The sequence below is a fragment of the Pungitius pungitius genome, chromosome 19, assembly GCF_949316345.1.
Source record: "Pungitius pungitius chromosome 19, fPunPun2.1, whole genome shotgun sequence".
Lineage (NCBI taxonomy): Eukaryota > Metazoa > Chordata > Actinopteri > Perciformes > Gasterosteidae > Pungitius > Pungitius pungitius.
The window spans coordinates 14,831,584-14,856,315 of NC_084918.1; the positions used below are offsets into that span (position 1 = coordinate 14,831,584).

The following is a 24,732-nucleotide window of genomic DNA, read 5'->3' on the forward strand; positions in this document are numbered from 1 at the left end:
CTGTCAGCGAGGGGGAAGACTCCGATTCACTTTGAGGAATCTCCTGACCAAAATACCAACAAAATTGAAGACATCTCTACCGGCATCAGCTGTGCCCTGTGTGTTAAGTGGCTAATGTTAGCGTGCCGTTACGCTGAACTTAAATGGTGAACGTTACCTGCTAAAGATAAATATGTTAACGGCATCAGTACGAGTGTGTTAGCAGGCTAACGCGTTCAGCCGCACAGACTACAGTCTGTCATGGAGCTGCTGCACTGAATTCTTTTGGCAAATTTCACAAATTTCAACACACTGTGGTTACATGGAGAACAAGTAGGGGTCAGCCAGGATGACCCGCTCGCCCCCGGCTCCACCCCGAGCCATCCAACCATTTAGCATCGCCGCCAAATGCTTCACAACCTCTGCAAATAGGTTTTTTTCCCGCTTCTTTGGGTTGTGTAACTGCTCTTGTGTTGTATTATTGAAATGTTTGGCTGTGATTAGTGCATCAGATGAAACGGATAAATGCTAATGTGTGATTTCCCAGGGGGCTGCCTGGCTGTGTGGGCTGCAGGTGTTTTGCAGGGGAGAAGCGCTTGGGGTTGGGGATGGAGGGGTGGGGGGGGGGGGGGGGGGGGGCAATTACTCCATTCTGCATTGTTATTATATTCTGGGCAGGTAAACACTCCAGGTTGAACCCCAAAGCATTTTGGCGGTTGCTATCCAACCCTCCCTGCCTTCTAGCTGTTAGGGTCAGTGAGGCATTCAAGACCTCTCCTTGGCTGTGCTCTGGCAGGTAACATGGTATTGATTATCTTCAATATCACTGATATGTGGGAGGGTATTGATTACCCTCCCACATATCAGCCCTAGGTCATATTGTTTGCTGCTCAATAAGACCTATGATACCTGAGCACATTTCTGCTTTGCATTCATGTTGAAAGATGTTTTTACAGCTATGGCTCAGGAGGAGAGCTAAAGGCTTCCATCTTTTATCCTTTGAGCAAACTCAGCTGCCTTTGAGATCATGCATCCAGTGTCCAAGGTGAGTAACTCTCTTTTACTGTCCCTTTTCACCCTGTCATTCCGCTTTGTAATTCCTCCATCTCCCTCCTCTTGAGGTGGACAGTTATGTTTTTTTGCTATGCTTAGCAGGAAGGCTGTGCCTCGCGGCTTCGCTTCTCTTCTCCTTTATTTCATTTTTTTCCCCCACAGCACATCGCTGCAGATTAATCTCCCTGCGCCGCTTTTCCTCCCAAAAGCGGTGGAAAAGGAGGGGAATTATTCTCGGGTCCTGACAGTGTTGGGGCCTCGAGGCAGTGTGCACAGGGCGGGGAGGTGTGTTGGGAACATAGCGGAGGCAAGGAAAGAAGCAAGGAAAGTGAATGCTTCAGAAAAAATGTGACTCATGTAAATGCTGCCGAGGAGAAAAGAGGGCCATGAATATAATCGATTTTGACAACGCAAGTCGGATGGCGGTCTTCCCCGGGGGAGGGGGGGGATCTCAGCCGGGGTCGCCATCGTGGGGGGAAGGGACAGGAGACGAGATGGAGGTGGAGGTGTGGAGCATATCTCTCTCTGTTTAACACACACACACACACACACACACAACCTTACTTACCCTGTAATCCAACACATCTACTTCCCATCACGCCTCGGACAAGCTGCCCTCCTTAATCCACTCGATCTTTAGTTGACTGCCTCAGACATTAGATATGCATGAGCTAATTGACCTATCAAATCAGTGATGGGAATTTCCCCACTTGTCTTTTTTTGTTTTAATTGCAGGTGGGAGTGAAAAGAAACAATGGGCGGATGAAGGGCTTCGTCTCTCAAACCAAACCCTCCCTTTCTCTCTCATACACACACACACTTGCACACAGTTCTTTGCTCAGGAACCTTCTTCCACTTATTAGTCCCCGCCCACGGCTCCTCGGAGCCAGACTAAATAAATAAATTACCCATTTGGATGCCTGCTTACTTGCTAACCTTGTTAGCTTTTGCGCTACAGCAAACAGAAAGCTCCCTGTTTGTGTGTGTGTGTGTGTGTGTGTGTGTGTGTGTGAGTGCGTCCGTGCGCGTTTCTGCGTCTGATGATTGCACTGCCGATTGTTACGTGTGTGTAGATGCTGAGCCCATTCATCTTCCAGCAGGCCTGATTCATTAACCTTATGTGTAAGTCTGCCCACTAAATGTAGGTTACTGCTCAGACAGACACAATTCCCCAAAGGCAAAGGGCAACATTAGCATCCCGTTATCCCGTCACATTCCCCGGAGCCAAGATGACTCCAGAAAGATGCTCTGCCTCATTTGAATTATGTCGGAACCCCCCCCCCCCCAAAGCACGCACGCGCACACACACACACACACACACACACACACACACAGAAAGCAGGAATAGATGCTGATAGAAAAGGAATGAGGACAGGACATGGGTAAAATTGACCTGTCGTGACAGGTGGTGTAGATGTTTCGACAATAAGGTGAGCTGATTTTATTTGCTCACCAGTCGAGGAGAATCACCGAGTGGGGGCAGGATCAAACAGCTCTGGCGCCCTGTTACATTGAGCGGGCCGAGGCTCATAGAGTTATCTGAGAAGAGAAGAGAGGATGGGAACAGATGGCAGGAGTCCCCCTTGGGCCCCGCTGCACCCCGGGAGCCCTTGACCATCTGGACAAAAAGGCAATGAATAGCACCCCTGAGCGGATTCCCCACTGAAGCAACATGGAGGCAAAGAGGCCGGGCGAACTTGGAGCAATGTCACCAACACTCCATCAGTCCATCGGCTCCATGTCAGAAGAAGGTGTGCACTCCGTAGGGCTGAGAGATGGGTTTTGTGCACTTCCTGTACAGGAATAAAGTGCATGCTGGCTTGGAGGTTAAAACCAGGCTAACCTGTCCTGACATTGTCCACACACCTTGCATGTAGAGCGTCTAGTCTCAGTGCATACATCTTTTATTTACAGTTGTAACACAATCGCAATCTCACTGTTGGGGCGTCTCACTGAGGTTGGGGCGGTTGGCTAAGCTTGGTCCTTTGGCAGAAAAATATTTCTCCTACAAATCAAAAGCATATTTTTGATTTGGCGCAGCTAGCTGTACTGTCACTTCTCATGCTGGAGAGACTATTTGATCCAGAATGGGAATGAAACAGGAGAGAAAGATGTGTGTTTGGTTAAGGTACTTGCTAGGAACCGGCGAGGAGTTCCTCCCTGTACACTAAATCAGATCTTTAGAAGGAAGTTTGTCTCAAGGGGTCTCAATTTACTATTCAACCCTTCATGTTATCTAGGCAATGACCATTATGACTAACTGCTACTAGTACGTATTGTCAGAAAGACTTTTAGGGGTGTCTCGAAAGATGTCAAGCAAGACTTTATCGCAGCAGTAGCAGCAAGTAGAAAGTCTTGCAGAGAAATGGTGAAGTTCTTCCCATGGGAATGATTGACCTAATCTGCTCCCTTCTGTCCTCATACAACAATGCATAGGATATAAAAAAACAACTTCCCATTGGCATCTTTCTATTCACATGTTGATTAACCCAAAAAGTCAGAGCTTAAACGAACTTTGGTCTTACGTCATGCTCCACTACTGGGTTAGGTTCAGTAAAAGTTAGGTCCAGTTAGGTCTAGGAAAAGATTTGGGATTAGATAATTAGAGTGCACCTAGAGAGGTACAGAAGTAACGCAACAAATAAATCAATGTAGAGTTGTCAAGTCATCATAGGTGGTAGTCTATGCATCACAAGCCTAATGATTCTTACCCTTTGGTCCCTTTGAAGGTTCTGGGTCATTTTAAATCAATAACTCCACAAATTGCTCAAACATGATTCAACAGAACAGACATTGCTGCACAATGTGGGGCTTGAGTTTCATCCAACGGGTGAAGGCCTACATCTTTCAGATGTGTCTCTCTATGCCCACACAGTGATGTACCTGTGCCTGCTCATCCTCCTGAGGTGTCTCCATCCCTGCTCCATTTAGAGCCTCAGCCCGACTCGGATCGATGCCTTCTCCAGCCGGCCATCATTAATTATTCACCTGATCAGCCCTGCTGCTCATTAGATGACTAATCTGAGAGGGTGAGCAGACACGGGACGCTTTGAAACCCGAGACCGAGAGGCAGCAGGGAAGGGAAGGGCGGATCACATCTCCAAAACAGGAGAGAGAGAGAGAGAGCATACAGAGAGAGAGTTCATAGATGTGGGATTACCGATTTGTACATCTAAGTCCTGACATCCAGGAGGCTTGATGAATCTTTGATGAAACCGTAGAATCACTTTGATAAATGTGCACACGTATCACCAACGTATCGCACATGCAGACAGAGGCTTCATGGATGTTAGTGTATTAAGGCAGACTAGCAACAGAGCATGAACAGTGACAAGTGAGAAGGTGGGAGTGAAGCTTCCGTCAGCCAAATGATTGCATGTTGCACTCACATTACACTCCACCTAAATTGTTCTCGAGAACATCTGTAGTCAGTTCGGGTCATTTTTTTACTGTCCCATAAATCTCCTCCTGGCAGTCTCCCAGTGACGCCAGTTTGGATATTTGGCGTCTCCCCCTGGATGTTGTCAGAATTAAAAGAGCTTAACAAGTACACACACTAAGCAAAAGACATTTGGGGTTGTACATAGCGGTTTTCCCCTCACCTATCTTGCTCAATCCTGACACTTCTTGGGGCCGCAGTAAGTGTTGAAAACCGAACGAGAGAAAGCAAAGGAAAAAGACAGAACCGTTCTCCTTCTTTCCCACTGATCATGTATAAGCAGCGAGGAGGGGTGGAGCAGGTAGGGGGTGGGCTTTGATCTCCCCTGTCCCCCTGAGAGCCGCGGTGAGGTGGGAGCGCAGTGTGGCGGCTTCGGTAGCTCTGATTAAAGGGAAATATGCATCGGCGTGTAGCGCTCTCCTTTTTATCTGCGCCTGCGATGGCGAGGCTAGGTTGGGCCCCCGATATGTACTGATGTTGCAGCTTCATCTGTGTGTTCCCCCAGAGCTGAAAGACACCTGAAGTTGGTTCACTCTCATTTGAAACCTTTGAGTCCGTGTAAAGTAGTTCTAAGAAGTGGAGGAGTCGGTGTAAACCTTGCCGAGCTGGAATTGTGTCAGTGAGTCGCTTTTTTTCTCTTTCGGGCTGTTGTTGAGTGGCAGCAGGAATCGCACCAGAAGTGACCTTTGACCTTTGATGAAGGGACATTTGCCTCCAAATCAATTAGAGCTGAGGACCTGCATTCCTCACTGCTGTGGCAATGACTACAAGGGCTGGGCCTTCTGTAGAGAAGACAGCTTTCGGTCCTGACGGCATGGAAACAAATAGAAAACGCACCCTCCTACCAACTTATTTGTCTGTGGTCTGTGAATTGAACGAGGGGTTCAGTGTCTCCTTTTGCTCTAAATGTACCGTGCAAAGTAGAAAAAGACGCGTAGAGGGGAAATGGAGATAGTAATGCTATCTGCATCCATTAAATATGAAGCCTTCACAAGGAATGTAACTATTATTTTGTGCTCATTGCAGACCATAGAAACCTTTTTCTGAAACTCATCAGGCTCCAACCTACTATCAGGTTGCAATTCAAAGCTAGTTGTTGTACTCTTGTGTGGTTCTAGCTAGAAGGAGAGACACAGCAGTGCGTGTTCAAACTAAAAGGTAGAGACACTTTGGAGAAGGTTCTGATGCTTAAACAGACAGATGGAAGGACTATCTACGGCAAATCCCTTCGGCTTGCCCACTGCTTGATCCTTACATCCTGCACACACCTTTCCAAAATGATGTGCAAGTGATTTCCATGCTCTGAATGTCTCGATGACATCACTGTCGTCCTGTTTGCTGCAGTGGATGAGGCCCATAGAGAGGCTATTGATGCCTTGGGCAGATAGCAACACCTTTGGAGAGATTCAGACTGCCACCAAGTCTATGTTCAAATCTCCTACCAACACATTCATTGTTACATTCATTGCAATCGTTCTTATAAAATAACAAGCTTATTCTACACAAACTAAATCCGTTTGCCCTGTGTCAGCCCTGCTACACAGTATACCTCGTCTCTCGAGCAATATTGCCTGAGATGGACTTCTCCTATGAAGGGTCGCAAGGGTCGAAGTCAATGAAGGATAAGCGGTTTTTTCCCCACATACTGATGGTTTATGTGTTACACACCTTAAGAGCTGTGCACCTAAATGCTTTGGCAAAGCAGACAGGAAAAAAGGCGGGCATTCCTCGCAAAGCAGGGATAAATGTGCCCACTTTCTCACTTCAGCCCACATGAAATTAAAGGACATACATATAGAATGAAGAGGATAACCTGCCTGTATGCTATTTTACTTCAGTCCCAGTGACGTATAAACACAGCAGTCACAATTTCCCTCAACAAAGCATACCTTTATTCTCATTGAGCGAGTTATCCCAGGTACGGACCGTCACTAGCGCTCATTTTTTGTTTTTTTGGACACAGTCAACATATTGAGTCAAACACATCACACCACCTAATGTGGGATTTTTCACTTTCTAATTTGTGCCAACGGTGACAGTCATATATGGTCATCTAACTGAGAAGAAAAGAGTCTAACCCCTACAATGTGTAAATTCCTGGTTTATGTTGAAGGCCTGAAAACAAAGGACAGTTCACTGATGGACACTCAAACATGGCATTTGACATCCAGACCACTCAGTGCAACATTTACACATCAGTGCGTTGCCCTTTGTGTCAGACACATAAGGACAGCTTTACATGGCTTTTGTTGCCAGTGTTGGCAATGATATATTTATCTCTTGTTTTATTTCTCCACTAGGACAGAACACAGCAGCTGTTTCACTAGTTACTCCATGTAAATATATATATATATATATATATATGTAAACGCATATATATGTATCTTTTTGTCAATATCAATATATTCTCTATATGGAACAAGACTAATATATATATATATACTAATATATATATACACACATATACTTTTGGTAGGGTTTTGAAAACATTCAGGTACATTCACTTTACCCTGTTATGTTTTTTTTTTTTCTTCATATGAAAGGTAAACACAGACAACTGTTAGCAGAGGTACTGGCCATGTAGTAATGGCCTCCCATCAAGAAACAAGACAAAAAAGCCTTCCCCTGCTGGGTTTTTAAGGACCAACAACAAGCATAAATATACTCAAAGATCTCTGTATTAATCTAGAGTATAAAATAGCATATTTTCTGGACTAAACAACAGTTTATATTAACTCCAATAATAGAGTCCGGGGGATTCTACAGGTGCATACATGGCAACAAAAGGTAGGCAATTGGATGGTTTCAAATAAAAGTACTCTTTCAGTGGTTAGAAAGCGTAATGAAATACTCACTTCTACAATCACTAGAATGAATAAACCCGTGGCATATCACAGAATACACAAATAGGCCAGAGATGGAACTTGGCCTGGAGATGACCATACTGACGGTAAGCCACACTACGCACACATTTCTTTTCAGAAGGCCACAAGGATGTCACTTGGGTGCTGGTTAGGAAAGTGTTCCTTCATGGGTCTGATTAGTCACAGGACCCTAATGCTGCCCTCAACAAGTTCAAGTCATTTCTGAAATATTGATCTACCGTAACAGGAGCAATAGTACATGAAATGATTATTCACACTGAAGGATTTGTTTTAAACTGTTACAATCCAAGGCCAATTGATTAATTGTCAGCTGGTGTGCCCTAGTTATGAGATTGACATTTCACAGCATATTAAAAAAAGATTCAAACCACCCAAATAAAAGAAAAAAAACGTTTTCTCTCTTAACCCTCGTGCTATGTAGCCATGGACATTTGTTAATTTCAGTTGAGGTAAGATGATCTTTAAGATTTCTGCCTGAGGGCCCCTGAAATGGAGGTGAATGGAATTTTGTTTTTTGTGCTTAAAGAATTATAAAAAATAAGTTTTCTCGGGATAATCCAGTGATACTGTTTCTACAATGAGATGTTTTCATTTAAAACTTTTAAATGGAATTTTTCATTTGGGTGGAGTCAGAAATCTGAGCACTCCAAAAAGGTGCACATAAATGAGATTTATGAAAAGTATCTACAGTTGTATTAATTCTGGATCACTGTTAGACCTAGACATATGCTCAGGTCAGGTTCTCATACAGACAATGCAGCCCGAAGATAAAATGTGGGTTCAAGGACCAGTACAAAACCATAATGCCTCTGCGTTCCAGTCTGTTCCATCCCACTACGTTTCTAACGCTCAATCTACTTGCTTCTTCCAGACCGCCAGTCAGTGACCGAAGTTACATGAAGACAGCCAGGTGGCACCAGCACAGATATCATCTGAAGCTGCTTAGAATGGGGACACCTCCTGGTACCAGGTGCAGGCGATTTCCTGACAGTGGTGGACTTTTCTTACAACCCCAATTCAAAACCAAAAGTCGATTGTAAGTGGCCTCCATAGACCGTGAGCACCTGAACCACAGATGCTCTGATGGGTCCTTTGCCTTCTCAGGTGAAGCTGGTGGACCGAATACTGCACACTTGGTTTTCTTGTGTTAGAAACAATCCTTTGTAGCACACATGTTTGGTGCTCTGCCTACTGAAATACCACTAAACAAACCATGACTGCAGGAAACACAGAATGATGGCTACAAGCAGCTCTTTGCTACCCCGACATGTACTGTCCACCTTTTTTAAGATACAATTTTTTTTTTCATAGACCTATTAGAGGGAGCGCCTCAAACGGCTAGACAAACACAAGAGAGGGTGATCTGTATGCTCAATGCGATAGTCAAGATGAGATAGATTCGGTTACCTTGGGAGGCGCCATGACTCCCCATGAAGCAGTTTCACAAACCTGACTGGGGTCTTCTTGCAGTTGAATGCGGCCTCCCTGTTAGACTGTCAAGCATAAGACCTTCTGGGTGGAATTTGGGGGAAAGCGTAGAGAACGCAGGCTATCAAGGTCTAACTAAGTGAGGTATACTGCACCAGAGGACTAGTCATTTACATTATGCTGGAATTACCAGAACAAATACAGTGATGTCTTTAAGGCAAAGATGTCCACTTCCTCTTTGCAATTAGTGCTCCAACTCCATTCCACTACTTCTGGGTGGAATCTCTCTTCTTTTTGAGAGTGGCCTTGGCGGGGGAGGCCATTGCCCTTCTCTGCACATTTGGGAGAGGACTGGCCCTAGGGGTCAGGACATGGGAAATGTCAGAAATAACACATGCAGACGCTGCTTGAACTTGTTTCCGCCCGTCATAATAATGACATTATAAACTGCCGCGGTGCTATCTACCCAATTGAGAACATGCCGGTGCCAACCTAGCAAAGGCTGCAGTGCCCGACAATACTCTGAGCTGGCGGACGTAAATTGGGCTCAAATCTCTGATGCATGCTCCATTGCTTGATGGTCCAGCGCTGCCAAACTGTACCCGGCCCCAATAAAGAGGCCTCAGTCCCCACAGCCTCTTGGCATCAAGGGATTACTCCCAAGGAAACCACAGCAATCAGACATCGGCTTCCGCCCAAAGGTCTCAATGTCTGGCAATGAGTACTGGACACGCTGACGCTCTGTCCCTGGTGCCACTTGGGATCAAAGTGGAGCCCATTGAGCCAGATTTCAAGGGGGAAGGAGTACAGGAGACTTTGAGGAACTGAACGCCATCACTTTGTCTTTGCTTGTAATGCCGACCTCAGGAAGTGCCTTTGGTGTAGTGTATGGTACGGGACATGTGAATAGGCCCCTTGACTGGACAACATCTGTCATCTGCAACGTTCATATTGGCAGAACCTTTAAAAACGTACTCAGCCCGCCAGGACTGGGATTGGCGGGAATCTGCCATACACATTAAAAATACATGTGAATTGAACTCAATGCAGCTTTGCACTAAAGCCTGGAATGACTAACTTACCCTAGTGACCTACCACTTAATGAGTACTCACTACCGAACCTGGTGGGGGGGGGGGGGTGCTAGCGGTCGACGGGGGGGTGCTAGCAGTCGGCAGCCGGACTTGCACAATGAGCAGCGCCAGCGTCATTGACTTAGCAGGCTGTGATTGGAAATCGGGACTGGAGCTGTCCCGGGTAATACGGGACGGCTGGCAACCCTACCTGCAAAGAGAGCTAAAAGCACAGCAAGATAAAAGATATATTGTCAGTTAGCAATGAGCCTGCAAGCCTGGCAAGACGCCACTCGATCCACCACTTCAGAGTCAGGGTTTTGTACTGAGACTCATGGTCACAGGAGGCTTTGTTGGTGTAAAGACCCACTACCATGGGTGGCACCCATGGATGATGTAAAACTACATTATCTGCATTTCTAGATACCGTGAGTATTTGGGAGAAATTACACGTTGAAAGTATTACTGTGTCAGCCAGGTTTTAAATGACCCATTTCACGTTTCAATAAGCAGTAGAAAATAATGATCCAACAGAATATTAAATACTTTCAAACAAAACGTCCAAAGACAAAACAGTGCAATCAATAAAACGTGACAAATAAAATTAAATATAAAATCTGATTTTTCACCATTGGCTTGACATTCTTTTCTTTCAGCACCAAGCCAAATGTCTCAACTGGTGATAAAAGACATAACAGAAACCCTCCTTCCCTGTGATGCCATTTGTTAGGACTCAGTGTGTGTCAGAAGGAGTCCTTGTAAAGGTCTCAATGGCCACGTGAGGGCTAGGCTGGATAGTGAGGGCTCGGAGCAGGAGTGTCCAGGTCCCCGTCCGCCTCTGCCTCCTCCTGACCAGGATAGGAGCTCAATGCCTCCCACAGAAGGTCGGGCTGCTCACAGTGGTGGCGACTCCTCCAGTGCTCCACAACGCGCTCTTTGCTGTCCAACATCTCGCTACAAAGCACGCAGTTAAAGACTGCGCCAGCTGCAAGGATGCCAAGGCCTCCACGCCGATCTGGAGATGAGAAGCTCTCATTGTCCACCCCGTCCCTTGCACGGTGGTGGGACATGAGGTGCTTCTTGAGCTTTGAGAAGGAAATGAACTCCTCGTCGCAGCTGCCGCACTTGACCAGGTTGCGCTTCTCGTTGAGCTGTCGCCAGTAGTGGGCGGCGTGCTTCACCAGCTCATTCTCAGCCTCGCGGCCAACCCGCACTTGGTCATCGTGTAGTGGGACTTGCACCTCCTCCCCATGAACATACAGCAAGTGCATCTTCATGTCTGCAAAAGTCGGAGTGATGGCCTGGCAGCGGCCACATTTAATCTGCAGCTCCACGGGGTCTTCGCGATATTGGTCATCTGATGGCTCTGGGTAGCTGCCCCTTGTGAGGAAAACAACATTCAATACTTAGTTAAAACTTGTAAACGTTAAACTGGAAAAACTTAAACGTGATTATTCAATTCATGTAAACATTAAATTGATGAGTTGGCATATCATCTGCCTTTAACTTTACTTTAAGGTGAAACAAAAAAGTCGGTGCTTCAATCCATAATCTCACCCCTCCAAAGACAGGTCATCCTCGTGGTGGCTGATGGATGGCTCCACAGTCAGAACCACCTTGTGGACCTCTCTCAAATGACTGAAGTAAACCCCTACGTATCCAAACGCTTTCTCACAGAACTCGCAGCTCAGGGAGCGGCGGGGGCGTACCTCGGAGTGGTGAAGCTTGGTGTGGGTGCTCAGGCTGCCGGAGTGAGCGTATGCTTTGCGGCACACTGGGCACACGTAGGGCCGCTGGTTAGTGTGGCTGTTCATGTGGCTCTGCAGGTGATGCTTGAATTGAAAACAGCGACTGCAGGTGGGGCAACGATGGAGTGGACGGCTGCCTATGAACACCCGCGGATGGGAGGCCCCTCTCAAGTGGAGGGCTACGGGGGCTGGTTGGGGAGGACAGTCCAGGGGCTTGGTGGTGGTGGTCGTGGTGGAGAGCTGATGACCAAGAACAAGCTCCTGTTCCTGGCCATCTGGGGTAATAGCAGGCAAATTAACCAGTTGGGAGACGGTCTCCATAACCAAAATTGGCTTGGGCCGGATGCTGCGGTACTTCTTTGAAATGTCCACTTCCTTTGGTTTGGAGCCTGGAACAACTGCTGGTGGTTTCTCTGGGACCCGTCTACAGAAGAAAGACAACGACCTCTTCTTTCTTGCCTCAAATGCCAAAATGTCTTCCATTGTCTTTCTCTTCCTTCCCCTCTTCTTGCCAGGCGGTTTCTGGAGGTTTTCCAATACAGGCATGAATGTAGCCTTGGCCTGGTGCTGAAGAGTTGATTTTGGCAGCTGGTTGTGACCCAAGGTGTCAGCAGTCTCAAGTGTCTCGGATGAAGTTTCTAAGGAACTGGTAAGTCCGGTCGGGCAAGAGAAACCCTTTTTCTCTGGGGATAAATTGCTGAGCTTGGCAGCTGGGATAAGGGTGCTCTTCATTTTAGAGTAGGGCATAATGGGCAGTTTACCTTTCGGTGGGGACGGGATGATCTGGACTGCTTTGCTGAAGATGGCTGAAGACAGGACAGTGATACTGCTCGGGGACTGGGCTGCGGCGGACTTTGATTGGCACAGCCTCAGTGTGGTGTTACTCTCCTCCTGGGGTTTCCCAGGGGAACCATTGTAGGCAGTTTGGGGATACTGGAGATTCTGAATGAGACTGGTTGCAGCAGGACGTTCAGAAGCATCTTGTGCTTGCTCCAACTGGGAACCTGGGTACAGTACGGCATTGTCCGGGAGTAAAGCAGTGACAGAGATGTCAGAGGACGCTGGGTCAATCAGAATGACTTGCTCTGAAGGCTCTTCTTTGGGCACTAGGGTTTCTTTTGTGTGCTTGCACTCCTGTTGTTTTTTTTTCATTGTTGATGTCACACTGACAACTGACTTGGCTTGTGCCATCACAGCAACCTTGGGGGCCGTTTTAACCCTAGCAGATGGTGGTGGTGACTTGACCTTATCCGTGGTCCCCTTGCTCCTCACTGGCTGGTATCTCGGAATTGGCAACTTCAGGTTATTTTGGGTGTGTTGCTGTTGTTGCTGAGGTGTCTGAGGGGACACAGAAGGGGGCAGCGCCACCAGAGAGAACGTGCCATCCTGACCTGCTATTTGCATCAGTGCGTAGTTTTGGGTGGGCATAATGATGGACTTGGGGCTGGAGGCGGTGGTAGCCTCAGGGACCGCAGAGGGAGGCTGGCAGGACAGGAGCGCAGGGGAGGGGGAGGGCACCACGGCCGGGGCCTTGGGGGCGATGCTCCTGTATTGAAGGCTCTTCATCTGAAAGGCTGGACTCACTGGCTACCAACTGAAATAGAATCACAGAAAGAAACAGTTTCATTCGCTATTGCAAAGACACCATATAGCCTTTAAGCCTTAAAATGGAAATTCGGCCCTAACCTGTTGACAAAAAGTTACAAAAATAACAATATTCCAACACTCTATGATGGTAGTTTTAGATGTGTTTTAATAGGAATAATTGGCTCTATGACTTCCTCTGGTGCCCCTCTGAAAGCTTACAAGATTGTGACCGTAAATGTAACTTTATTGCGAAAGGATCATTTCTTTTGATGGTGTTGTTACTGTGCAACTTAAGCATGAGAGAAGCAAACGCAATGTCAAAAAATACAGGCATCTGCACAAGTGTGACAAGCTGTCCTATCAGCCATGTCTCTCTGGTCTCACACAGCAGACCCAATCCCCCCCAGGCTAAGGACAAACTGCCTTCTTTGATTTGGGCTCAGCATGTAGCCATGGTACATGCTCGGGCTCTGCAGAGGGGGTTGCACTACTTATTGCGCCCCCCCCCACATCCTGGAAGGATCAGCCAGTGAAGCATGAAAGCTGCCCAACGGCAGGATCTGTACTAGATGAAGAGGGGCTCCCCTCGTGTCCCCTGCACAGAACAGCAGTGCAACGTGGCCAAAGCCAAGGAGGATGCCCCCGGATTTACTCCATCATCCCTTTCACAAATAACGGTTCATGGTTATCCAATGGGGATGAGGCTTTTCCACTCAGTGGATTGCCACTCTTACTGTGTTGATACAAAATACTACTAAAGTCTTTGGGGTTTCTATAACCTCAGGTTGAGGTTTTAAACAACTCTATGTTATATAAATCTACTGTACAGTTTCCATCCATCAATCAAAAGCCACAGGTATGGCTTTAAAAACAAAGGCACAATTCCCTTCGCTTGTAGCAATGCTAAAATCTGGAGCTGCAACGGAGGGAGAGATTACAGGGGAATGCATCAAAGGGCCTAATTGTAAACAGCCTGTGAAGTTTGAACTTCACATCACGACCGACTCCGCTCTGCATTATCAGCATTGAGTGCAACAATCTGGAGGTGTCTCAAAAGGCAGATATTCAACAATAGAATTTGTCCATAACCCCATTTGGCCCCCCCTCTCCACCTCTATATTTATTTTCAAAGCAAGTTGAGCAAAATGCGTTAAGAAAGACAGGCCTGTTGTGTAACAGCTGGAAGTGTTTCTGCGTGTAGAGATTATTTATACAGTACCCCTACCACATTACGGCTCCATATAACTATTCCTCCTCTGTGTGGATAGTTGGCTCCTGTCTTCCTGTGACTTTGGCCGAAGAGCGGGTGGAATAACACGTGATAACATGGGATGCGTGTTCCTCTGGGCCTTTCCTGCAGCTACAGAAAGTGGGAGTCTGTGGTGGAGGCGAAAGCGCCTGGCGATTCATTCTACCATGTGAAAGCTTACAGCTGGACATGAGGGAGAAAGAACAGGTGTAGCAACAGCTTTAATCAGCAGACATCACCTGAAACCAAGTAACTCCACAAAATACATCCCCTAAGATTGTAACTGTAAATCCATGCAGTCAATGCTAAACAGTGAGATACAAATGGAATGCACCCCGATCATTCTAAGAATGCAGGAAGCACTGAAAACACAAATCTCCTCCTGCCAAGTTTGCTCATTACTATGTAAATGTGTTTCCGGAAGGTGATTTCATGTCTAATCTGATCACGTACTCGGATTGTTTCTATCGTATGCTGCTGCCGCTACGTCTCGAGCGTCTGCACACGCATGTTTCCTCGGATGTACAGATGGCAGCACGACTGTCGCAGGAGGAAGCAGGGACAGGAAGACACAGGAGGAACCAAGCAGCAAACGTTACAACCCGTCGCCTGGTTTTGGTCTACAAGTGCAACTGCACTGCCAACGTTACCAAGGCTACGTTTACCACGTTCAACGCCTTAGGTTTACTCAACATGGAGTAAAGCTGAGCTTTAGGCTCAAACTAAAAGGGGCGCCATTCTTAAATTTGGACCTGATGATGAAAAGTTGAACCAAACTAAAAAAAGTATATGTTGTATGTTTCGATGTGGAAAACGGAATCTTGAAGAAAAAAAACATACATACACCTGGATACATTGTATTAAGTTATTCTAAATTTGAAAAAGTCAACTTTTCCAATTTTCAATATTTCCAAAATGTTTCTGGACTTAAGTTTTAGTGAAGGCGGTTATACAGTTTCTGGTGATTTCTATTTCGATTTGCCTCCAAAGGGCCACAGCTTCTGGTCTGGATTAAAAAAACAAAACGTGGCCCAGAATCCGGAGCCTTTGAGTGTGAAATACAGCGCTTGATGAACTGTGAATACCATTCCAATATAGAGCCTGTGTGACACAGATATATGTGTGGAGATGATTTGCCTCCAATGAGCCACATTGTCTCCAACCAACTCGTATTTGTCTCCTGGTTTGGGGGTCTTAAAATATCTTCTATTTTTGCAGCGGTCTTCCAATCCATGGATTTAGTTTAGCGCCAATAAAAAGGGCAAAACTCCCCACTAAGCAACCTGCTTCCTCTGTCCACTTTTCTATGTACAGGATGTTCTCATTTTTAGCAGAAAAAGAGTGAATTGTGCAATCGAGAGATTTACAGGTTTGGCACTTATTGTGATTTTATTAAACGCAGATTCTGCTCTTAATAAATCTGGAGTTCTGCACTTGTAATGATTGTGGCAGTCTGAAAACGTTATTCTGCTGATTTGGCTGCAATAAATATATAAGCTGCTTTAAATAATATTGGTGGGGTGGAGCGTTTTTTTGGGGAGTTTTCCTTGTGCCGATGTCGCATGTGACAAGACTGTAAAGCCTTCTGAGGCAAATTTGGAATTTGCCATTTTGGATCATACAAAATAAAATGAATTGAATTGTTTGAAGCAGTGGACCAACTCCAGGGTGAGAACTTTTCACAGGAGGCCCTGAAGCTAGCAGTTGCAAAATGTCCTCAGCCCTTCTGGTACCTAATACAGTAAGTGAGTTTCTGTGATGACCACAGAACAGTGCAGTCACAATGTCTACAAAGAACCTCAGCGTCCTTCTATCTGCATAATCCACATGAAAACCACCTGTAAACCCGCTTCTAAACATGATGAAACAGACAGGAGAAAACCAAGGGCTAGCATTACATAAAGATGGTGTAGTTGTGTTCTCCAAATGGTCATTTTAACACGGTTCCAAAAAAGGCAGTTCAAAGAAGGCAAAAATAAAAAAAATCTGCTTAACATCTAGTAAAGGAAACATAAGAATCTATTCCATCTGTATTTCTTAAAGTAGCCACTAGCTTTTTGCATTGAGAGTAAAACGAACAGAAGAAGTGTGCAGAGGAATCCTTCATGTGTCAAACTTTAAATATTTAGTCTAAGAAAAACAAACGAATAAATATGCGATAAATGCTTCTTTTTTTTTTTTTTAAATGTGCGATTAATCAGTCCTTTTTGAATGATCTATTGAGAGCCCGAGTTTCCAGAGAGTTCCTAGGGATTGGCTGCTGGTCACACGGCACTATGGAGTGTGGCCCACCTGGGGGTGAGCAGGTGGTCACATTGCTGGAAGTGAGACTTGTACAAGTTGTGACAAACACGTCATGATACAACTTCAACTCAGTTTCTCATTGATTGTCTGGTTGGCCAGCTCCCAATTGTCATAGGTCTCACCTCTTCATTTTAGGTGTTCACTTTGACATACCTGTGTTTGTGTTTTCTAAATCATGTCCAGTCAATAGAATTTGCCTCCAATCAAGTTCTACAGTATCTGGAGATGCAAGATCTTTTAAAATAATACAAGAACATAATGAAGACCCAACTAACTTGTGTACAATAGAAAGAAATTCAAGCAGTTGTTTTCTATTTGTAACGAAGAGTTTCTGTGTGTGGATAAATGGGCAAAACGTAATCTATCAAATTGGAGGGTGAGGGGTCTAAATGTTCTTCATAGCCACAGAAGTCTAGCTGTATAACGTTGGCTCACGTGGCTCGAAATGCCCCCCACTTCAAGACTGGGTCTGACCCACTGGTACATGCTGAATGTGACGGGTAAACCACAGAGAAAATGCCCACGGAGGTCACGGATGCTACTCAATCTGCCACGGGATTTTAAACGCCCAACGCTCTGATCTGACTGGGGTCAGAGGTCAGGGCAAGGGTGACACCAAGAACGGGTTCATGAGAGAATGTGAGACACCAGGGGGAGGGAGAGGGGAAAAAAGAAAAACAAGGTGGGGGCGATCCACAGAGACAGATTATCAGGTAAAGCCAGAAGGGTTAGAGGTGAGGATCTGCTGTTTATGCTGGAAACGGGTCAGGGTTGAGCAGGAGGGCAGTGTGGGGACGGAGCAGGCGCCCACCTGGAATGGAACGCTCCGGGCCGACCAGCCAAAACAACCTGCCTATTGTCAGGCTGCGCCGCGACTGGGCGAGAGGCGGCGCTCTGCGAAATGTCAGGAACATGCAGAGAGCCGCGTTGTGGTGGCACCCCCGATGCCTTCAACATCTCGCCTCAGCGGTTTCTATTGCAGGGTCCTGCATTTGCTCCCACAACAGTGGACAGGCCGGAGTTTCCCTTCTACTCGAGTCTGGTATGGGGGGGGGGGGGGGGGGGGGGGGGGGGGCACGGGGATGAAAATGTAAGGAGTTTTGAGAAAGAGCAGGGAGCAGAGTAGTGTGGGGTTTGTTATCTCCCTTGTAGGTGAGAGCAATGCTCATCTGGGACTCAAAGATAGAGCCTGGAGATGGAGGGGGTCTGGAATGAAGCGTAGTGTGTGTGTGTCTGTGTTTGTGTGTAAGAGAGGGAGGGCCCAAAAAAAAAAAAAAACCCCATCAGAGGCCAATCTCCCCCAGGTTTTAGCCCAGATGAAAGGCCAGGATCTGGGCTAGATAAGAGGGAAGATCATGGGGGGTCGGGGCCAGGCGGCTGTGAGAAGCCATGTCCAGCGGCCATCTTTCACCAGCCTCTCTCTCTCTCTCTCTCTCTCTCTGTGTGTGTTGGATTAGTGAACCTGGGCGAGTGAGAAAGGTACTTAAAATAAAACATCTCAATCTTGTTTATTCCAGCCCATTATTCAAACAACAATAAAAAAGAACATTGAGAAGATTCATGCAGTCAAAGAATAAATTAGATCATTCCAATTGTTTTGTACTCCTGAGTGAATTTAAGCGTTATCTGTGCTTGATTGCGTCCTCCTGCACGCATGCTAACTGCTCATCTTTGCTCCCCAGCCTAAGGTGTACGTGTGTGCGTATATGTGTGTGTGTGTGTGTGTGTGTGTGTGTGCGCACACAAGGGAGCGAGGGGGTCTGGAGCGAAGGCAGTGATGGGGAAAATTAAATCACTGTTTGCAGAGGTCCTTGTTTCATCCCATGGCTCTGCTGAATGAGAGCTCCAAGGAGAGCTAGAGATGGAGAACACACACACACACACAATAACTGGCTATTTGGTCACATCAAACTGCTGCTTTTACCCTTTTACTGCGCAACCAAGAGTCTAAATAAATAAATAAGGGAAAGGACACATTGCAGTGTCATATGGTATTCCTGGCATGCGCACACACACACACACACACACACACACACACACACACACACACACAGTCGTATGTCATCTACTGTCACCTGAGTAAATCAATGCAACTGAGAAATCCATTCCAATTAGGGTGCCGCTGCTCTGCCCTGCATGTGGATGTAGATTAATCGATATAGAAATCTCACTGCTAACCCGCGGCTCCTCTTTGAAACCAAGGCTCCTTTGCTTTCATTCAAATAGAAGGAAAAAATGATCCACTCATCAGTCAGGATTTCAGAATGTGTACACACGACAGAAAAGCTGGAACCTCAGTAAAAAAATGAGGCTCTTTGAAGGGAGGATGATGTAAACCCATGACAACCAATGACCTTTGACCTCCTGTCCATCAAGGAAACAGTAACATCCTCAATCATCCATTCTCGCCAATGAGCAAAATCACACACACACACACACACACACACACACACACACACACACACACACACACACACACACACACACACACACACACACACACACACACACACACACACACACACACACACACACACACACACACACACACACACACACACACACACACACACACACACACACACACAAGGTTGAGTGTTGAGTGTTAACAGGCTCCTCCCACCTCGTGTGGCCAATAAGTATCCGACCTTTCCATCCACCACAACAACAACAACAATTCGAACCTTCTGAAGCACTAAAGAGCGGCGGAGAAAGGGAAGGAGGAAATCAAATATGAGAGAAGGATGAGGGCTGTTGGGGGAAGGGAGGAGACAACTAATGCTGCTTGGGAATACAGAAGAAGAAGAAAGTTAAAATATAACTTCAATGCTCACGATCACACCATCAAAACCGAATGGACCATTTGGGAACGCTTTACAATAGCATCATTCAGAGTGACAGCATGTGACAAAGGGCCTTTTAATCTGCTGACCTCAAGGTCTGTGAAAACACAGACTGCGTAATAGTTCAGAAATGTGCACAGTCACTGGTTGCCGCATGTACATTTCTGCTTTGACCAACAGGAACAAGGAAGGAAATGACAACGAGCCAGTGAGATTGCTCCAGATGCAGATAGCACACATGAGAAGAAAGGGGAAACTGGTGGAGCATGACATGTAAGGTGACCTGGCAGCATCTACATATGCAGATAAAACCACGGTGAGCTCAGTAAAACACCATGTAGGACACACGCTGGAAGAAGTCCCAGCCCAAAGGAGATGTTGTCTTTACTTTGAAATGGTGGAAAGGCATATTTTGACATGGAATGACATTCTTGGAGGTCCAATAATGACCTGTAGTAACCAGTGGATTTGGCCCAATTGATCACCCTCATAGGTGATTCTCACCATGTTCCCATTCCATTTGGAGAAGACCGTAGCCAACACAAATCTCCATGACCACCAGCCGGTAATAACAAAAAGCCGATGCAGACCACTGCATTTGAAATCTAGAGCGGCACGCACCAGGTCGAGTCACACTTGACCCTTTGCTAAGAGAGAGCATTGGGATTCAATGGAGCGGTCAGATAGTTGTCCAATTAGTAGACTTGTGATTTGATGGACTACCAAACCAAGTCTGAACCCCCTTTTCCTCTAGAGAGTAGAGAAGTAATCCTACTTGTTGGTGCATCTCTGGTCTCTCGTTGTTCCTCGAGGGAAAAGAGCAACAGAGTTACGTCTTGTGGTGAGCTGTACCCAGCATGCAGTTCGGCGGGGTCATCTTTATAAATGTACAATTATTAGTGGTACAAATTGTGTCACAAGCTGTGTGTTGTGTCGTGGTGTTTTACCCTGTTAAAGAGAGTTTGTTGCGGGTTATTGACACATTGATTGAAAATTCAGTCAGTTGTTATGCAGTAACACCGGTATGAACGGTGTGTGAGGAGATCTTATACCTGCATACCGTGCAGCCCTAGTACGTAGGAACCAGGAAGTAGGGTAAGATACATGAGATTTAATACCAAAAGGATGTAGGTAGAGGACCTTTCATTTCCACCCTCTTCCTTTCCCCCTCACCCAAGGACAGACGTGGGGCTGCTTCGCTGTGATACCACCGCAACCTCAATTGGGACACTACGATAACACCTGTGTTCCTGGCCCCACTCAACGCACGAGAGAACTTTAATGGGGGCCCTGGAAGGAGGGATGGAAGCTGCCAGCTCACTAATTTGAGGCACGCCGCGTCTCAGATGAAACGCTGGAACAGGCAGAGAGAGGAGGCGTGGAGAGAGGGGGGGGAACTTCCCTCTCACTTTCTTGACTTTTTGCATCATGGTCTTTCTAACTATCGTTACCCTCTGAGTCTCATGGCTCTTAGATTCTCTTCTTCTTCTTCCCTCTCCCTCTTCCTGGCTTCCTCAGTCTCTCCCTCTCCTCCCTTTTTTCCGACACTCTTACTTTCATTCCCACCTCCCTCCCCTTCTCCCGGTACCGGAGTAAGTAAACAGTCTTGTGTGGGATGCTAATTAGAGCCGGTTCAGGGATGTGACGAGCCCGGAGACGGATAAACAGCAAGGTGAGGGAGGAGAAGAGATGAGATGGAGGGGGTGGAGGTAACCCACCCCAAGGGCAACACGGCGCAGACACAAACACGTCGGCTTGCCGGTGAAGGACAGACAAAAGTGGTTTTGGCTTTCAACACAACTTGGGGGCGGCTTTGAAGCGAAGGGCGGCGGCGAGGTAGAGGATGTGATGGAGTGAAGGGCGCTGGCGGAGAAGGGGGCACGCGGTGGAGCTCTCTCGACTCCACCGCGTCGAGAGAACGTCCTTAATGACGGATGCTCCAAGAGCCCGGCGCCAGATCAAAAGAATATGCAGATGATCCCACCCGCTTTTCTCCCGTTGACGTCAGCCCGGGCTTCCAAAAGGAGGTCAGCTGAGCAGCTTCACTCCGTTAACATGGCCCCTTCTATTGCTGCATTCACACCAGGAGCAAAGCTAATTATTCCAAAGTCAGATGCACCGACGCAACGAATGGATGCGGAGGCAAGGCAGCACAGCGCGGAGGACGCCGAGGGAGCGAAGGAGCGCCGTCCTGCCGCCGTCAGGCATGAATATACTTCATGGAGAAAGCTGCTCACCAGAGACAGACAGACAGACAGACATGCAGAGATTCAACGTCTGGAAGTTGGTTGGTTCTGACTGTTGTGTCATTTCCAAAGCAAGTACAGAGCAACAATTAGTGGTTATTTCCACGGAGGACAGCGGAAATGACAAGTGTCTTCACAAAGACGAGTCGCAGAGATGAGTCACGCCCCCTTTCAGGCGCCAAAAAACTACAACTCGTAAAGCTTCATGAAAATGTGCTTTGCTTTTGGTGTGAAGGCAGCATAAGGGACATAGAGGATGGGTAAGTAATGAAGGGCACAAACACACGGTGTCTTTCTAGAACCAGGCTGCGACCTCCAATGAGGGACGTCGATGCAGAAGTACCTTAAAGCTGCATTCAGGGGCAGACTCCTCTGATCCTATGGAAAAATGAGCACTTCTCTCTTGATTTATTTCTTCAGGAAATATTGTAAACATGAGTTCATGGTCTTAAGTTCTGGTTTTATGTCTTCAACACAGTTCATGTTCATTTCACGTTTAGTAATTGAACGTGAAATTGCCATTTTTGCTTCTTCTGCCACGGCTTGACCTTTTCTCTCAGACTTTGACCCCGTTTCAGGAAACTGAAATGACTGTGTGCTTATGTGTGAATGTAAAACAAGGCGTTAGTGCTTTCACCTTGTTTGCTCAAACAAAGTCTTCTGAAGACCATTGACTTTTTACTATCCATTTTCTTCATTTCAATCTCGCAAACCACTTCTCATTAGTGGAGATTTGCTGAATCTTCTGTCTGTCTAGTTTCTGTCTGTAGTCCATGAATTTAAAGTAAGCTCAGGTGTCTTTGTCGAGGTGTTAACAGCGCAGGAAACGCTGCCTGGCGGGATCAAAGACGGCCTCGGACTGTAATGATCACTAATACCGCTGTTGAATTAATGGAGCGCTGCTCTGCGGTGGGGGGGGGGGGGGCTGCTGGGTCCAGGTACAAAAGACGACAGGAAGCTCAGGGACAAAAACCTGAGGGAGACGTGACGTGACAATGTTGTGTGATTAAAAGGCATCTCATGATCTCGGATTACGGACAGATTGGTAATGACAGGTGCTGCGAGGGAGTGGGACCGTGCCATTACAAGGGCTCGTGTGAGCTTTTAATCTCACGTTAAATCCAGCACAAACACGGACAGAGAGGGGGAGGTACAGTGGATCATGATATAAAAGATGGTGGAGGAAATGGAGGGAAATGTGATGGCTGGATAGATGAGCTATTTTTATAATGAGGTCAGTGTGAGCTGTGGGATTTCATTCTCCTGGGACACACACACACACACACACACACACACAGGGGAACTGTGGTGATGTATCTCTCTTGGGCTGCCATTGTCCACAGGATGAAGAAGGAGGAGGAGGAGGAGGACGGAGGAGAAGATGACAGAGCCAATGTCTAAGAGAGAGGATTTGAAGGATTCTGATCATGACCTGATTGGTCGGAGAGGTTTTATTTCCTCTACAAGAAACAAACTGACATGTAATCACATACAACGTGAAATTCAGAGGCCGGAAAGACCGATTTGCTATTTTTGCTTCTTCTGCCACGGCTTGACCTTTTCTCGCAGACTTTGACCCTGTTTCAGAAGACTCAGTGAACTGAAATGACTGTGTGCTTATGTGTAAATGTAAAACACATCCCTACCATGACATGTACATCATGAATCCTAAAAGACGTTTACCGATTGGATGATCCACCCTGCTCAGCTGCTTCCTCACTCGGCTTTTTCCTTCTCTCTATGGGTGGTGTTGTGGTCCTGCCCCCCCCACACCCCCCCCTGTAAAGACAAGAAAACATTGACCTTTAAAATAAAATGCATAAATCACAAGGTTTAAGATATAAATGAAAATGCTAAAGAGTATCACAACGTCTACACTACTACTAAACCTTTCATTTACCATGTTATCTGATACACATGAGATCCATTGTAGGTCCATCCCTCCTCTGACCTTCTCCCTAAGGTTGCTTCCCTTTTTTCATTTGTTTCTTGTGCCGATGTGAGGGTTTCGGGACAGAGGATGTTGCATGTGTACAGAGTGTAAAGCCCTCTGAGGCTAATTTGGGATTTGGGCTACACAAAATAAAATGAATTTGATTTGTATCATATGCATTGACTGTGTTGAAACTCTCAAATGTTGTTGGTTCTCTAAATCGTGACATCACATCATTTGGTTACAGCTTGAAACACATGTTCAAGAATGAATCCATTTTTTTTTTTAAATAGTTGAAGGGTCCTTTATATGATGTGTTGCAGCAACGAGTGACGTGGCGGGACAACAAGATTCCTCCTGGTTCACGAGCGTGCGTACAGCCGCTCTACAAAGTCTCCCATGTACCCCCCCTTTGCTCCCTCTAAACGGCCCTCCATGTTCCCGTTTAGCCAGCGTCTCGGCAGTCGGGGGGGCAGCGGGCTGCCCACTCAGTCACATCCAGCCGTATTAAATAAATAAGGAGCGCTCTTCTGTGTAAATTATTCATTTAACACGCCTTATCCTCTTCCAACAACCTTGTTAAAGCATCTCAGGAGGGAAGGGGAGAGGGGGGGAAAGGGGGGGAGGGGGAGGGCAGACACCATGGCTCATGTGCGACTCAGCAGAACCTGTGGTGCATCTCTAAGCTTGCTGGGCGTTCAGTCGTGGGGGGGCCTAATTCGCCCTGACACCTCTTTGTTTCAGGCAGGAAAGAGACACACACACACACACACACACACTTTTTAGTGCATATTCATAGAATAATCATTCTAGTTGTCTGGATAAATTATGGAGAAGCAGGAGTCCGGGACACGCCATGCTGGAGCGGTGTTTCATTTTCGTGGGCTACCTGAACTCAGAAGGAGACACTGAAGCCTGGTTGCAACAAGCCGGGCTCCGGAAAGGCTCACTACGGTTCCTGGTTCTT

General features: G+C 46.6%; 1 protein-coding gene across 2 annotated transcripts in view; it reads right to left on the reverse strand.

Annotated features, from left to right (window-relative positions):
* Positions 1-6,340: 6,340 nt before the first annotated feature.
* Positions 6,341-24,732, reverse strand: part of znf438 (zinc finger protein 438) — a 34,379-nt gene continuing 15,987 nt past the window's right edge. Inside the window, exons 1-3 of one of the 2 annotated variants that reach the window (XM_037455520.2) lie at positions 23,516-23,587; positions 11,413-13,197; positions 6,341-11,235 (exon numbers count right to left, since the gene is read on the reverse strand). In XM_037455520.2, coding sequence (XP_037311417.2) covers positions 10,641-11,235; positions 11,413-13,169 — 2,352 coding nt within the window. In that variant the 5' untranslated portion in view covers positions 13,170-13,197; positions 23,516-23,587 and the 3' untranslated portion in view covers positions 6,341-10,640. Of the gene's footprint in view, positions 11,236-11,412; positions 13,198-23,515; positions 23,588-24,732 lie in introns of those variants that run through there. The other variant, XM_037455522.2, reaches the window with a different exon arrangement.